Source organism: Penicillium canescens, assembly GCF_028828765.1.
Source record: "Penicillium canescens strain IBT 15451 chromosome Unknown utg000011l_segment0_segment0, whole genome shotgun sequence".
NCBI lineage: Eukaryota > Fungi > Ascomycota > Eurotiomycetes > Eurotiales > Aspergillaceae > Penicillium > Penicillium canescens.
In genome coordinates this window covers 2736691-2752156 of record NW_026703973.1, presented here as the reverse complement: position 1 = coordinate 2752156, position 15466 = coordinate 2736691, and the positions used below count along the sequence as shown (strand labels likewise).

Here is a 15466-nt window from a genome sequence, read left to right as displayed (position 1 = left end):
CTTGTAGACCTATAACATACTTGCTAGTTGGTGATTGAAGAGGTGAAATATTGAGAGCAAGGGTATATGGGTGAAATGTAAAGCAAAAAGGGACAGCTAAATAATCTAGCCCGGTAATATCAAAAGCATTGGGCAACTGCGCGTACAATGCGCCGCGAAACCAGATATGTTCTCCAACACCACAAATCCAGCACTGCATAGCTGGTTGAGTGCCGTACAGCTGGTTCCATCCTTGGTGAATTCGCAACTGGTGTTCGAATTGTACCATAGCGGTTGCACCTCGTCTGCGATTACATTTACAAGCGATCCCCGCATCTTCAAATTATGTTGACCATTGTCCATTTCGTCCATATCCCATACATGACTTTGAGGGACGTTATCTGTAATGTGCGTGATTCACAGTTGGTGAATTTCCCTTCACCGGGGGATTTAACCGTCTCGGGTGTGACCAAGATCGACTGAAGCGGCGAGATGAGGGAGTCGAGCAGAGTGACACTGGCAGCGAGAAGCAAGAAGCTACTACCATATCGCTTCCATCCATCATCTTCGACACAGCCCGGAACCAGGTCGTAGGATCCGTCTACCCTTTATCTGCTAACACCATACTTTGTCGAACCGTGGGGCCATGCTTACTCGAGGGAGCTGGACGTCTCTGGGTGTAAATTACAGCAGCATTTGCTCATTCATTTGTAGCCAATTATAATGCTATCATACAGAATTCTGGGCCCCAGCATTTTCTGATGTGCTCAGGAAGGTTTCACTCTATATAGTCCACATACGTATCCCTTCGGGGGAATACATTTTGTTGCAAAATGAACACTGAAGGCCTTCATCGATCTAGCCCATTTGCTTGACACTACAACGTTGACGTACGGTTAGCAAGCCCCAAAAGTAAAAAGCAAAGAAAGGAATATTGTACGAACCATCTGCCAGTACATCCCCCTGTTCTGGAGCAACTCCTGATGTGAGCCCCGTTCAACGACTCGCGACCCTTTCCCATTCTGACTTTCCCCAAAGACGAAGATGACATCTGCCTTTTGGATTGTCGCCAATCTGTGCGCAACCGCAATAATTGTCATATTCCTCCGTGCAGCCAACCGTTCAAGGGCAGCTTGGACGATTTTCTCGGATTGCGAGTCAAGGCTTGATGTTGCCTCATCTAAGAGGAGCAAAGAAGGTTTCCGCAATAGTGCGCGCGCGATGCACAGTCGTTGTCGCTGGCCTCCACTAAGAGCTGTCTGTGCCTTGATCCCTAGTTCTGTGGAATATCCGTCTGGAAGGGATGTAATAAAGCTGTGAATCTCCGCATCGATGCATGCTTGGACCAGTTCTTCTTCCGTGTACTCTGAGGTGTCGAGTCCGAGTATGATATTATCGCGGACCGTGCCTTCGAACAGTCGTGGCTCTTGGGCTACCAGTGACAGACATCTTCGGTATGATGCTGGATCGAAACAGCTGATATCCTCGCCGTTAAGGAGAACTGTTCCTAGGAACGGATTGTAGAACCGCTCGAGTACGGATATCAGGGTGGTCTTACCACACCCCGATGGCCCTACAAATGCGACAAACTGGCCACTTTCGATGGTAACGTCAAGACCCGTGAACAAGGGAACTTCCTGTGATGCATATTTGAACCCAAGATTTCGAAAATCAATGCGAGCTCCGGACCTGCGGGATTGATCAGCCATGCGCTGCCCGGAAGCAGCAATCATGTCCTCCAAAGCCGGTCGGAAATTCAGAATCCGATTCGCGGATGATGTAGCCTGGGCAATGTTCGGCCCAAAACTAAAGAATTGACCTGCCTGTTGCCCACCGAGAATGATTGACATATACACAACAAAAAAAGAGGCGGGCTGGTACTCTCTGGACGCGAGAAGCTGGCCGCCGTACCAGAATGTAAGCGCCATAGCGCAGAGTTCCACGCTATCGGAGAAAGCGAACACCAGTGTGGCTAGCCAGGCTTTGCGGAAAGCTTTGTTCTGTTGTTGTTTTAAGAGATCCGAGTACCGATCCAAGATAGAACGCTCCATGGTCAACGCCGAAACGGTTCGGAATGCTTCGATAGCTTCTGCTGCAAACTGGGAGCTACCAGAGTATACCTCCGCGTTTAGGGCTTCAAACTCCAGTTCGTATCGGATGCGCATGAATGCAGCAAGGAAGATGCAGGGAAGAGCAGCGAACACAGTCACGAGACTCAGCTTCCAGCCAAAAGAGAAAGCAATTGCGATGCATCCTATCGTACTGCAGACCGAAATGATTGGAAAAATGCCGTTCAGCCCGATCATATCCTGAATCTGCTTGGGATCTGTGGCTAGACGCGAGACCAGGGAGCCGGAGGCATTTTCGTTCAAGTCGTAGAACGGAACTGGCTTTCTCAGAATGTTTTGGAAGTATTCTGTTCGACAAGAGGAGGATATTTCCTAAAGGTGTGTTAGAGTAGTTTTTCGTATCTTGGATAAATGCATAGAACACTGACAACGGAGAGTCTGTTGGCTGAGTATCCGACCACGGCGTAGCAGGCTGCGATGCCTAGAGATAGAATGAAGAACATCAATGCCCAGAAATTTGCAGCGTCGCTCAGCTTTTCTCCTGTGAGGCGGAACACATCGATGAGATTTGCAAATAGCCAACTTTGTAATGGGAAGGCAGCTGATTCACAAGTTAGCCCAGCACAGTGAGTATAAAGTACAGGACTTACATGCAGCACCTAGTACCCCAAGTAAAGCAGTCAGGCAAAGTAACCAGTGTCTCCGTGCTTCGTAGATAAAAACCCCAGTACTTCTAAAGAAGCCACGTTGTCTCACCTTCTCCTTGTCCTCATACTGTGGCTGCTCAGAGGTGGCAGGAGTGGAATTATCAAGTTCCTCCTTCAAGACTTCTGTGATCTCCATTGGATCGGCTTCTTCTTCTGTAGCGCTCTCAAGTTTTTGAGCGTTGACAAGACCTCGGTAAAGCCCATTCTCCATGTCAAGAAGCTCCTCGTGTGTCCCTTCCTCGACATTGACACCGTCCCTAAGCACCAGAATGCGATCGGCGCGCCGAACAGTGGACAGCCTGTGTGCAATCACAATTGTGGTGCGATTTTCGGAGACGCGATCAAGGGCTGCCTGGACAATCTTCTCTCCACGGACGTCAATTGCGCTAGTAGCTTCATCCAGAACCAAAATGGTAGGCTCCTTCACGATGCTTCGGGCTATTGCCAGACGCTGTCTTTGACCACCACTCAATTTGGTGCCGTTCTCTCCCACAATTGTGTCGTACCCCTTAGAAAGGTTAGACAAAGGGCAGCTGCTAGGAACGCAATTGACATACCATTGGGAGACGCGCGATAAACTCGTCTGCAAAGGCTTCTTTGCATGCATTCTTCACTAATTCGGCTTTCACAGAATCAGACTCATTCTCCCATTTCGTGCCGACAAGGCCAAATGAGATGTTCTTGGAAATTGTATCATTGAAGAGAAACAGGTCTTGCTGTACGAGTCCGATTTGGGATCTCCACCATTTGACATCCAACTCTTCGATGTTTCGCTGGCCCAGGGAGATACTTCCTCCTTCCGGGGTATACCATCGCTCGACAAGAGCGACGATAGTGCTTTTTCCAGACCCCGATGGACCCACCAATGCTGTGGTTTTGCCTCTTTCGAATCGAGCGTTTAGTCCCCGAAAGATTTTGCTCTCCGGTCTTGTGGGGTACGTAAAGTCCACGTCTTGAAAGATGATATCACCCTGAGCTAGCGATTCAGAGTCACGAAGACCGCCAGGGGAAATCTTCTCTGAGTCTATAATTTCAAAGAAGGTGGTCGATGCACTGGCCGCCTTGAACACCATCGTCAACGGTGTTGCAATGCTTCCAAGGACACTTACCGCAATCATGACCGAGAAGAAGACGCTGTGAGTCGCAATCAGCAATGGGAGCAATGTTTGCGCGAATTCACTTACATGATGACCGTATTAATGTCACGGATGTGACCTTCCCGGTAGAGCTTGAGACCAAGCCAGAATGCCAGTGAGTAACTAGCATACATGGCAAAGAAAATGAGACCAAACTGAAAACCCATGATTATAGCCATGTTTCGACCTCTGTCTCGGGATTCTGTAACCCATTGTCGATATTTCTTCGCCAGAGGCGCTTCGGCACCGAGCGAGATGACCGTCCGAATGGAACCAAAGACTTCTGCTGCAATTGCTGAATGCTTTTCATCCGCCTTATCCGTCTTTTGTTGGATCTGAGAGATAGCGGGCAAGGTCAGGCTGCAGACGACGAGGATGAACAGAAGGCAAGAGCTGGTGGCGAGAGTGAGGGCCCATGAGTATTTAAAGGCAATGATGTATGCAGCAATCAAGAGGGCGGAGGATTGGAAGAGAATGGCCAGCTTGTCTGATATGCTCTGCTGGATTGAATTGGAGAGGGTGGTGATTGTATTGACGACAGTTCCAACTGAGACTTGGTCTATTTTGCTGATTGGCTGAGCGAAAAGCGAATTCATGTACTCCAGTCGCAAAGCGGCTGAAACCCGAAGACTGATAACACGGAAGCAGTACTGGGGTAGAACAGATCAGCTTCCTCAAAATACTGAATAGTTTGGGGCTTGGGCTGGTTATTACCATGGAGAAATATGTCAAGGTGAACTTTGCAATGAAGAGATAGACAATATACAAACTTCTCAAGGGTCAGGCGCGTAGAATTTAGAAGAGAAGAACTTTTTACCTACCTTAGCCGACTAACCGACGCTTTGAACTGGGCTTCAGTGGTCGAGGTTCCAGGGGTAAAATATGAACTGAATTCGCCAACTAGTCCACCAAAGATGATGTTCATGATCGGTAGGGGCTGATGCAAGATTAGTGTCAGATTCATTTGGCTTCGTATGAGAATATAGCGAGATACGTACCACACCAGACCCCACAGAGCATATCAAGGCAACCGCGAGGACCATCCGATCTTTGGTAGTCGTATATGAGAGGATTCTCTGGGTTTTATCAGGCACAATCAGATTAATCACATTAGGATTTCACTAGGTAAACGGGGCATACAAAGTAATCCTTGAGCGAGGTAGACTGCTCGGCGGCATCTTTAACCTCGGGAGTTTTTTTGGAAAGGTCGATGACCTGATCGTCGGGGTGAGCATCTGTCGATGCTAAACCGGACTCTTCGAACGTAGCGTATTTCTGTGTCATAGTATCATGTAGAGGAATATTCGAGGAAATACCCATATTTCCGCATAGACACGAGCTTGTCACGGGTGAAGGAAAGCATAGGTCATAGAGGGGTTCACTCAGGATATATTTAAAGGCGGCTGTAAACTGCCTTCATATAAGAAAATACGAGAACATGGGTATCCGGATAATGAACCGGCGATTTTGTCTGACTCTAATAGGCCGCAGAGGGCACTGATCGCTAGGCTGAAGAGTAGAATAGCCAAGGCATCAATATCTCCATCTGGTTAGACTAGAGCAAAGTGGACCCCGGACTTTCGGACTCACGTTATTCCCGGAGTTGCGGCCCACCTTTTTCCCGTGTCTTTCGGTCTTTCGGACTCTGCTATTCCCGCCTCTTCATTCTTGCCCGTTTTTATACCACAAGATGAGCACCAGCCACTTGAAGAATATCTCGGTGAGCCCCTTTATCTGACAGTACTGGTTGGATCCTGACCAAGACCTGCTAGTGCCGTCGCTGCCAGTCCAGAAAAGTAGGTACTCTTTGTACTCCGGACGTCACATACCAGAGTAACAAGGTTTCTAGATTCGATGCAATCGAGTCGCCCCTCGATGTGACAAATGCGAATCTATTGGAGCCGAGTGTGCATACCTGTCACGCAAGCCGCGAACCAAGAAACAAGGGTAACTACTTGCCCATGATTTAGACTCAATAGACCGGACGTTTTGCCTGACAGACCATAGGAACGACGTCACTGAGAATGGTGTTCTATTAGATGTTCTTCGCCGCCTCAAACGTCTGGAAGAGCACTGTGGCTTGGAGAAGTCTCCAGACATCGATGAACATGCCGGTAGTCCGATGTCATTTTCGTCCATCGATTCGGGCCCCTCTAAACCTGTATCCTCGGACAAGTCCCATGCTCCGAGCATGCCTGGCGTGATTGGAGGTATCTTGAGTCATATCAAGAACCCACAGAGTCGGGCACTACTTCTGTCCAATGTTTTCAGTCACCTGCGAAGGGTCGAATCGTGCTTTTTTGAAAACGAACGCTGCGTTGAGGCCATCGCTGCTGCAATGTCTGAAATTGATTATCTGCAGAATGAACATGACAACCAGCCACCAGCGAGTCCCGAAATCCCAAACGACCTTGCGAAGAATTTCATTCAAAGCAAGTTCGTCCATTGTTTATATGCGCCTGTTTTCTAACATGTGGCTCAGATTATTACGAGAGTTACCAATTCGAAGGATTCAAAATTCCCCTGGAAAAGAGCTTTTGCTTTCCATCCCGGACCTACTAGAAAACCCCCACATTCAGCTTGACTATACGTCGCAAATCATCTATCATACTGTTCGCCTTCAAGGGATTGTACTGGATCCCAGCTCTCATAAGGATAACGGCGGACTTATCACAAGTCTGTACAGAAAGTGCTTTGCCCTCACCAATTGCTGGCTGGACCACATTCAGAATACCTATGCCGACCTCTTTGTGGCAGTTATAATGGCAAGTGGAGCTATGAAACCCCAATCGTGATCAAGCTGGGCTGACCACGTACCAGGTATCCATGGCGCTCGAAGCCTGCAATAGCGAAGTGGCCTGGAAGATGCTTGGCCATGCCTGCACGATCGCCAAGGCCTTGGGGTATTTCTCCGTGGACGGAAATCCAGGAGAGGCAGACGGACAGCCGTCTCTCTCGCAAAGATCGACAAACGGAGAAACCGAAACGGACAAAAATCGGAAACGATTCGAGTTCTGGCACTTACTGCGAACAGATTGTCTATTCCGGATGTCGTTCGGCAAGCCGACTCTCATGCCGGCGGGGTCCTGGAAGGTCAATTTTCCAGACCCCACGATCACTGGAGTCGATGATGAATCTTCTCATTTCATTCAAATTCATTTTCTGGCTTCTATGCGACTTGCCCTAGTCGAGATGAAGTACCTAGACTGGACTGACGCGGGGCCAGATCCTGATCCGGTCTTGCATGATACAACAGTTGACAGCTTTCTTGAGGAGGTGCAGTTGATAATGTCTGATTGGGATACAGTATGATATGATCCGATAATGTCGTTGACAGATCACACTTGCTAACCTCGCCAAGGACGAGCTTCTTCGAATGGCCAAGACCCAGATCGACACATGGTTCTGTGTGGACATGGTTTATAGCAGCTATAAATTCCTCATCGTTCTTCACCAATCGAAGAAGTCCGACCAAGACAGACACAAGCTACCACGTGAAGCTGTGGATATCTCTCGAAAATCGATACAAATGTTCCAGTCCCTCCTAGGATCTTCGTTACAGGCATTTTGGGGAATAAGGTATGCAAAAGCCCACGTCAAACTTGAATATGGTTCTTGTGTCATTAATGGCCTCCAACAAATACAGTCTTATTTTACTCCACCAGTTCATTCCCTTTTTCATCGTATGCTTGGATATTATCGGGAATCCTGAGCGTGGTGACCTTGAGCCAGACCTCACTTCAGTGACCCGGATCAGCGATTATGTCGAAAAGATTGTCGAGGAGCGATCCGAGCTAAGACCCGTGATGATTATCATGAAGGCTATGATGCTCGCTTGCCACCAAGTCAAAAGGAGCCATCTTCCCTCTTCAACGACTGGGAACGCATAGGCCGGTTATTAGTCTCTAGCCATAGGTCTCGGAGTCTAAAAAGTGGAACGAAGTTAGATTACAACAGAGGCCATAAATGTGTATACTGTGCCATTGTTGAAGTATTGGACAGTATTTACACGAAATCCTCGAAGCGAGTTTGCCATTTCCTTCATTGTTTTCGGCCCACTTATGGCCTCTCTTTTTTCACCTCTTTTATGCCCATTTTCCAATGCCCCGAATTGCAGTTGTTTACGTATAAGTGGTACATAATTACAGTCACGGTGTAATCTGGAGTCACCTATAAAAAGAGGGTTGTTAACACACTAGTTCCTAAACCGAAGTTCTAAGGAAACTCACTCTAAGGCATCGCCCGATTGCTTGGGGCTCTTGCCCCTAGCTTTTGCCCGGACTCAACAGCACAATGCAGTCACAAGCAACATGCAGATTCAATCTGACTGTGCCAACGTCGTATGTCATGACAAGCACTCGTAGATCCGACTTGGGATCATTGAAGCTTTCAACTAGCGCATCTCGCCCCTGTGCGTTCAACGCGGAATGAAACGAACGCACGCCAATCAGTATGAGTCCGCAAGGCCGTCTCGATGAATCAGGCATTGACCGGCTGAGACTCCACCATGATCAACTTCTGGTGATGCACTCAGGCAAGTATAATCCAGGAATCTTCTAACATAGCGACGACCGTCAGTTTCTCTTCGGCTTTCTTTCCTTGAATCATTCGTGTCTTTCTTTGGGCAATGCATTCCTTCGCGGCCCCCTACGTGTAAGGGCCGTGGGAGCCAGTCGGACCCGTTCCTTTACGGCCCCCATGATGGATGGGGGGCAATGCATTCCTTCGCGGCCCCCTATGTATAAGGGTCGTGGGGTCGGACCTGTTCCTTTACAGCCCCTATGATGGATGGGGGGGGGCAATGCATTCCTTCGCGGCCCCCTATGTGTAAGGGTCGTGGGGTCGGACCCGTTCCTTTACAGCCCCTATGATACATGGGGCCACCAGGGTCTGTTTATCAAATCTCTCTTTTTTCATAGAACGTACGTACTTTCTGCTTGGGGTTTCATATCGATCCACTCATTCCTTAGGACTATGAAGTCCGGGGGCGAAGAATTCTGCCTAGCTTATTGGGTCGTTGGTAGAGCTCTAGGGTCTCCGCCACTCCGTTCATTTTGTATCTCCAATTTGCAGATCAATAAGGATTCTTAAACCCAACATCGATATCAAACATAGTAACATGATGTCAAAGGGGGTTAGGTGGATTAGGGCGCAGCAAGTTTAGTGCACACCCCATAAGTTGTATGATGCCATCCGGCATCAATATAGGCCGGAATTCACAGACCCAAACATTTGCCTTTGGTTTCGTATACTTCGGACCGGGGGCCTTAAAATAGTTGTCATTACGTGTGCCGAGGCTACCAAAAGACGCATTACTGCTTTGCGCCAGGGTATAGGAAAAAAGTATAAAGGGGGTAGTGATCCCTTCGCTGTTCTCTATCATCCAGCAGCCTCCTCATCATCCAAACCACCCGAAAGATCCAGTTTTTACCCAAACCAGCAATTTCAATATGAAGTTCATTCTCCCAGCCCTTACCATTTTCGCCTCTCTGGCCGTTGCAAAGAATTGTCAAGAGGGCCTTAACTACTGTTCTTTCACCCTCATGGGTAAAGGTACTTGAGAAATTTAATGCCTTAATCATTTTACTTAAATCATGTTAACCTCTAATAGGCGACTACCACCAGCAGATTCTAAAGGCTATCGATGAATATGGTACCGATCCTAAGACGGTTAACTATGATTACTTCCTCTACCACTGCGACGGCGGCAGCAACGGGTCTATTCACGTGGTAGACAAATGTTCTAAGGGATGTCATGACGGTGGTGACAACAAGTCCGATTCGTGCCTTTAAGTGGATGTCAAGAATCATGCCTGATATTTCATGGCTCTGTTTGCTCCAGTCGATTTGATTCCTATATGTAGCATGCATAAATGCTTCATAGCTAGCAATGAAGGATCAGAGTTTCAAGTTTATATGAGGGGAGAATGTGATTGCCATTTTTGAGGTCTTTCGTCTACCACCTTTCTCTAGTTCATGTTTAGTAGTTCAGCAGGACATTTCTGTTGCCAGTTACCAAATCTCCCTGTAAGTTACTTTCTATTATACAAGAGTTGTCAAATAAGGATCATCAAATCTCAAGATATCAAGTATTGCTTGCATTCATTTCTAGGGACTCAAAATAGCTACAGTACAGTAAGTTGTTGTTCAACACGTAAGATTTACTATCATCACTGGTTACGTGCTCTGCAACACTCTTTCCGGCAACCTATATAGTGTGTCTCGAAACCGGTGTCACCACGTACACTCTTCGATTCCTTCTCAAACCCTAGCAAGATCAGCTAACCCGTGTTTGGGATAGGCTCGGGATATGGATATTCCGGTTTTGATAGGTATATACTAGTTACTCTAAATAAAATAAAACATAAGTTAACTCCTATACTCTACCTTCACGATCCCGGCGCTAGCGAGCTGAGGAGTAGGGACACACTAACGGATAGGGCCTTACCGGGGAGTAGGGACATACTGACGGGTAGGGACACACTAACGAAAAGGGACATAATAACGAGTAGGGACATACTAGGGTGTCAAATATACTAAAGTATCGTCGAAGATAAAACTAAGACTGTGGCTAACCTTGGGCAACAGCTTTGTCAGGCGACTGAGCGCTTTGCTTCGCTGGATTATTTTGAATTTGGACAAAGCTGACGGTATTGGCCTGTATGAGTAGGCGAAATGACGGTTAAAGGCCAAAGAACTCTAATTTTGACAGGCATACTGCATTGCCATATAAGAAAAAATGCAATCCCATTTTAGTTCTCTTCATTAATTCCTGCCAACCCATCAAAACAAATTGTTGCTGAGCTGAAGCTCACCACAGACTCGTACAGTAGCGACAACAACGAGGGCAGGAAGAGATTTTCTCTCATCGGGGTTGTATAGTTGAGCTAGCAGACTTTTGTTGGGTGTAACTGACGATTTCTCAGATAACCAATTTGGGAAGCTATAGTCTGTATCAATCTCATATCTCTATCCATTGGCTGAATGCGATCATCGAATTTTATTCTCTACGAGCAACTTGGAATTCTAAGCACCTATTAAATTTCAGCTAACGCTTCACTGCTTCCCAATACTGCGCCTGAAATGCATTCTTGTTCAACCCGCGAGGATTTTGGCCGTAGGCCACTTCAAACCCACGGACCGGCAAGTCAGGTATGGTAATATTACCGACTCTATCATTTGTCTCCTGGAAGTCAAACCCAATCCGCGTACACAATGTCACAATCTCGTTCAAAGATAACTGTACAAACGGTGCCGTTCCATACATCAAAGGACCCAGGTTGATCCATCGACCACCGGGACGGAGTAAGCGATGGATATTTTCAATATATGAGATCAGGTTACGGGCCGTATCGATGAAGAATAAGGTCACTATGATATCATATTGACCAGTGTGCTCAGCAAACGTCGTCGTGAAATCCCCTTCGATTAACACGACAGACGGGTCACTTAGTTGATTGGGAAATGTGACAGGGCGCTCGAGATCTGCGGTTGTTGCGTGGTGAGACCACCAGTCGGCAAAAGGGTAGAACGAGACACTGTCCAGTTTGGAACGACTAGAAAGATACCTGTAGGCCAAATTCATGTATGCGGACCACTCATTCATCACGACCTCGAACCCTGGAGCCGCGATCAGGTCAGTTAGATGTTTTCCAGCGAGCCGATAATATACTTACCCCCAAGTTTCTGAATTTCGTGGGCTAATCTACCAAGTCCTGCCCCAGGCAACAGTACTCGCAGGGTCCTATCGTCCTTTCGAGGTACTATGGAAAGTGATCTCAAGATACACTGAAAAGACGCCTGACGTTCGGCATAGCCCTCATCTGCCCAGTCACGCACGAAATGCTTCATACTTTGCGAGACGCTAGTACGATCAGCCCGCCGGCCCTGAGCCTCAGTTTCGCGGATGAATTCATCTAGCTCTGTCGATGTGATATTGTAAAACTGCAACCCCGTATGCGCAATTGACCGAGCAATTCGGGCGTTGATCTTGAGCAGACTCTCCGTTCTCTTCAATTTATCGGTGTAGTTGATGGCTGAGTCAAGCAGCTAGTTCAATTAGCATGGTCCGCGTGCCAACCAGATAGAGGATATGTGGATTCCTACTCGTCTCTGATGTTTTGGAGCCTTCTTGTAAAGATACCTCCATCTATTCAACTCGGATTGGGTGCTATTTTCATGTTGAGTAAATCCGTGCAGTGCCGTCAGTAGTCGATATCGAGGGTGGGAAGAATCCCACTTTCCACTGGATCGCTGAAGACTGCGAAGGAGACGAGAATGCTCTTCTTCATTCTGGGGTGGGACTGGCACTGTGTCATGAGCCATAGAAAACTTGGTGACGGAAAATCTGTGACTGATTTCCTGCAAAGGTTTAGTCTCACCTGATTAGTGATCGTTTTGGGTCATTGAACTTACTTCGAAATAGGGTGAAAAATGAATCGCGAACTCAATCCACGCTACGCATGCCAATATGAGGAACACATGGCGTAGCATTTTAGACACAATAACAGTTTGGAGATATGGGTTAATGAGAACGGGAAATTGCCTCGTGGTTGGGTGTGAAGTGCCAAGCCTTACAGTCACAGGGTCCTCACTGCCAAGGCACAGGAGGATTGGACAATCGAGGTAGCGCTCCTTGATTGAAGCGACAGGACCAGGAATGGTATGTAAGCCATGGCTTTGCGCGGAGAGCTGACGGGGTGCTGGTTCGGACTCACTGGTGCCCTGTCAACGGTTTTTTTGCCAATCATTAGCTTGTAGATTGGAGAGTCATTTCATGACACACATGTTCTAGTGTTCTTGACCAGGGAAGAAGACAAGGAACAGGGCTCCGTTTTTTTGTGATGGTGTATATTTGCCGGAATGCATGGATCTATTTCGCATATCTTTAAATTCAGTGGAATTTGGACAGTATCTTGCTTAGATTTGCATACAAGAGAACCGCTCTTTTGTATCAGGGATATATCTAGGGGCGGGTCAGTTAGTCCACTGCTATGGTGGATAGAGATGTCCGCATAGATACTTTGATCAGCTAACCCAAATCTTATTCTTTGGTCGGCTGGCATAGGTGGCATAATAGACCTAGTTAGAATCACATCACGCATAGGCTAGGATGGCCGTGTATGTCGCTAAATACGTCAGCTAAGCGCACAATAAATGGTCATTGCCCCTTCAGATTTGGATGAATCTTCCAGCTAGGAAGATGCAAACACAAGGTAATTCAGCGCGTGCGGATGCCAGGTCGGAGATCGGGGAAGGGATTATGAATGGGTTATCTCAAATGCAATGTCAGATGACGATCAAGATTTTTCCTGCATTTGGCAGATCAAACTTCAGCTTAATCCAAAGACTCTCCCTGACGGGGCTCTTGTGCTGTTCTTTCAGAGGTTGAGGGCCGGAAATTACAGATGGTTGAGCTTGAACCGTCGCAACCCGTAGAATTCACGGACGGATCCGAGCTTCTTGCCCAGTTTCGTTATGAAGGTGTATTGCTCAAAGTATTGAAGAGAAACACAATAAGCGAATGATGTGTAGGGTATAATTTTCGTAGCCAGAAAGCCAAAGGAGGCTCAGCCGTTCGAGCGTTGCTCACTATACACGACACACCATGAAAGCGCAATACGACATACGGTTTTTCGGGGATAGCAATGCGTGGTAAGGAGGAGCGTTTCGACTACCAAGTATCTTCTATTGTCTCTGGCTTGATCCTTTTATTTACTTTGGCTCCAGTGTACAGTGAGACATTTACGCCGCAAATAGAAAGAGAGCTGTCCAGAGGTCGGACGAGCCTACCCCCAGATCGTGTCACTCTCGGAGGACATTCGTCAGAGATGAAGGGCAAAGCCAAGTTGTCGCACTGGAAGTAATTCCTGGACGAAGCGGGTGAAGGGAATTATATAATCGGTGACCCATAAGTTACCAAACTGTCAGACTCCTGCAGGTGCGTTCCAACCCTCAGGGACGCTCGGTGTTAACAACAGAACAAGCGCTGCTGGTGCTAGCCAGCACGATCCACCGAGCATGATACAGACCGAAAGTATGTACACCTGATAGCTTTTTATCTAACGGGAACTTTCGATAAAGTCAACAAGCCGAGATTTTATGATCGCCTCCGCTCGAAAGACATTTTGAGATAACACTCAGGCCTGCGGAGCCTTGGTGGGTTTAGTTGATTAGTGAACATCCGGAATCCCCACATAATTGCCGAATGGAATCTCCTGCACAGTAATAACGGATTGGACACCGTGCGAAACTCAACAAAGGCCCTCCATCCCCTAAATACCAATGCATTCAGACGCTGAACAGCGTAACGTCATGACACATGCCTGCGATTTCCGTTATAAAAGGAAGATAAAATGCCATAAATCCCTGCAAATATGAACAGAGATTGATTCGTTAGATCAAATGCGACGTGGCAGTCCCGCAGTGCAATTGGTGTAGCCACCATGAGGTTTTTTGTACCTTCAATCGCGTCCTACATCGGAAAGGGAAGACTGAAAATGATGGAAGGTGAGATCATTCCTTTGACCTTCTTTCCTTGTCGTTCTTACCTCATCATTTGATCTCCCGGTACAGTAAACCGAAGGCTTCGAGGCCGTTGGAGCGCATTAGCCATGTCAAACAGCTTCTAACGGAGCATCAAATGCGACAGGCTGGCTCTGGTATATTATGCTTTCAGTCATGGGAGGTATTGGAACAGTGACTAAGTGGAAATAGTACCAGCGGATCTCTCGCAGATCCCTGAAGGCTGCCCGAGCGCTAGTAGCTCACCCAGTGCCAGCACCAGCATCAGTGGCCAGCCTCTGCCTTCATATTTGGTAGACGACAACTTTCCTGGTGGAGAGCTAGACAGCAGTATTCTTCTCACGGGAATCCCATTTCTCCTACCAGAAAGCCAAAAATTGATACAGGCTCGTACAGGGCGGACTATCTCGAGTGACAAGCTCAGTCTCGTGCGACCACCATGGGAGAAGGAACAGGGCCAAAGCTCCATTTACCCCTTTATAAATACGTCAAGGCAGAACTTTTGTGAACTACCAGACTGGCGGCTGGTGCGCCTGTACTTCGACGCTTACAGAAATTCCGTGATGCAGCGGATCTTCCCGGTCATCGATACCGATTTATTCGAGGAGACGATGATCGCCGCCTATTCGCAGCCACAGTCGTATTTCGGTCAGGGACAGGCCAGAAGCCGAATATGCATTTTAGCCTTCCTTGCCTTTGCTGCCAGCCTCCCTCTCGTCGATATTCATCTGGAGGACGACTCATCTTTCCTTATGAAGCATGAATCATTGGCTTCCAAGAGCCAGATTTTACTGGCTGAGGTAGTGCATGAACCTCCAGATATGGACGTCGTACAGACAGTGACTATGCTGGCAAGACTCTTCTTCTCACTGATATCATATTTGACATTATGTGGACAATACTAATTGTTTTACTCAAAGCTCTAGACTCTTTATGAGCTTTGTTTCCATCGCATCCCCACATCCGTGCCGAGATTCCGGGCACCATCAGAGCCATTGTGATGCTTGCGCCAGTCGCGGAAGAGCGAAGCAGCATGCGCGTAAAGGAGATT

The 15466-nt window shown here is 47.5% G+C and overlaps 6 protein-coding genes across 6 annotated transcripts; 4 read left to right on the top strand and 2 right to left on the bottom strand.

Annotated features, from left to right (window-relative positions):
• Positions 1–829: 829 nt before the first annotated feature.
• N7446_013763 (ABC transporter permease/ATP-binding protein) lies at positions 830–5211 on the bottom strand (the record flags this gene model as incomplete). The annotated part of the gene is made up of 10 exons (XM_058522503.1): positions 830–856; positions 924–2420; positions 2477–2649; positions 2699–3263; positions 3313–3889; positions 3940–4541; positions 4606–4660; positions 4713–4828; positions 4890–4967; positions 5032–5211. The coding sequence occupies 10 exons, from the start codon at positions 5209–5211 to the stop codon at positions 830–832; spliced, it is 3870 nt and encodes a 1289-aa protein (XP_058365980.1).
• Positions 5212–5581: 370 nt separating this feature from the next.
• Positions 5582–6453, top strand: N7446_013762 (Zn(II)2Cys6 transcription factor domain-containing protein; the record flags this gene model as incomplete). Its single annotated transcript, XM_058522502.1, has 5 exons — positions 5582–5611; positions 5664–5687; positions 5741–5838; positions 5899–6323; positions 6374–6453. The coding sequence occupies 5 exons, from the start codon at positions 5582–5584 to the stop codon at positions 6451–6453; spliced, it is 657 nt and encodes a 218-aa protein (XP_058365979.1).
• Positions 6454–6717: 264 nt separating this feature from the next.
• N7446_013761 (fungal specific transcription factor domain-containing protein) lies at positions 6718–7781 on the top strand (the record flags this gene model as incomplete). Its single annotated transcript, XM_058522501.1, has 3 exons — positions 6718–7197; positions 7253–7470; positions 7538–7781. The coding sequence occupies 3 exons, from the start codon at positions 6718–6720 to the stop codon at positions 7779–7781; spliced, it is 942 nt and encodes a 313-aa protein (XP_058365978.1).
• Positions 7782–9341: 1560 nt separating this feature from the next.
• N7446_013760 (uncharacterized protein) lies at positions 9342–9684 on the top strand (the record flags this gene model as incomplete). The annotated part of the gene is made up of 2 exons (XM_058522500.1): positions 9342–9444; positions 9503–9684. The coding sequence occupies 2 exons, from the start codon at positions 9342–9344 to the stop codon at positions 9682–9684; spliced, it is 285 nt and encodes a 94-aa protein (XP_058365977.1).
• Positions 9685–10939: 1255 nt separating this feature from the next.
• On the bottom strand, positions 10940–12384 carry N7446_013759 (uncharacterized protein; the record flags this gene model as incomplete). Its single annotated transcript, XM_058522499.1, has 4 exons — positions 10940–11511; positions 11568–11940; positions 11998–12252; positions 12307–12384. 4 exons carry the CDS (start codon positions 12382–12384, stop codon positions 10940–10942), a joined length of 1278 nt encoding a protein of 425 aa, XP_058365976.1.
• Positions 12385–14533: 2149 nt separating this feature from the next.
• Positions 14534–15320, top strand: N7446_013758 (fungal specific transcription factor domain-containing protein; the record flags this gene model as incomplete). Its single annotated transcript, XM_058522498.1, has 2 exons — positions 14534–14552; positions 14608–15320. 2 exons carry the CDS (start codon positions 14534–14536, stop codon positions 15318–15320), a joined length of 732 nt encoding a protein of 243 aa, XP_058365975.1.
• Positions 15321–15466: the final 146 nt, after the last annotated feature.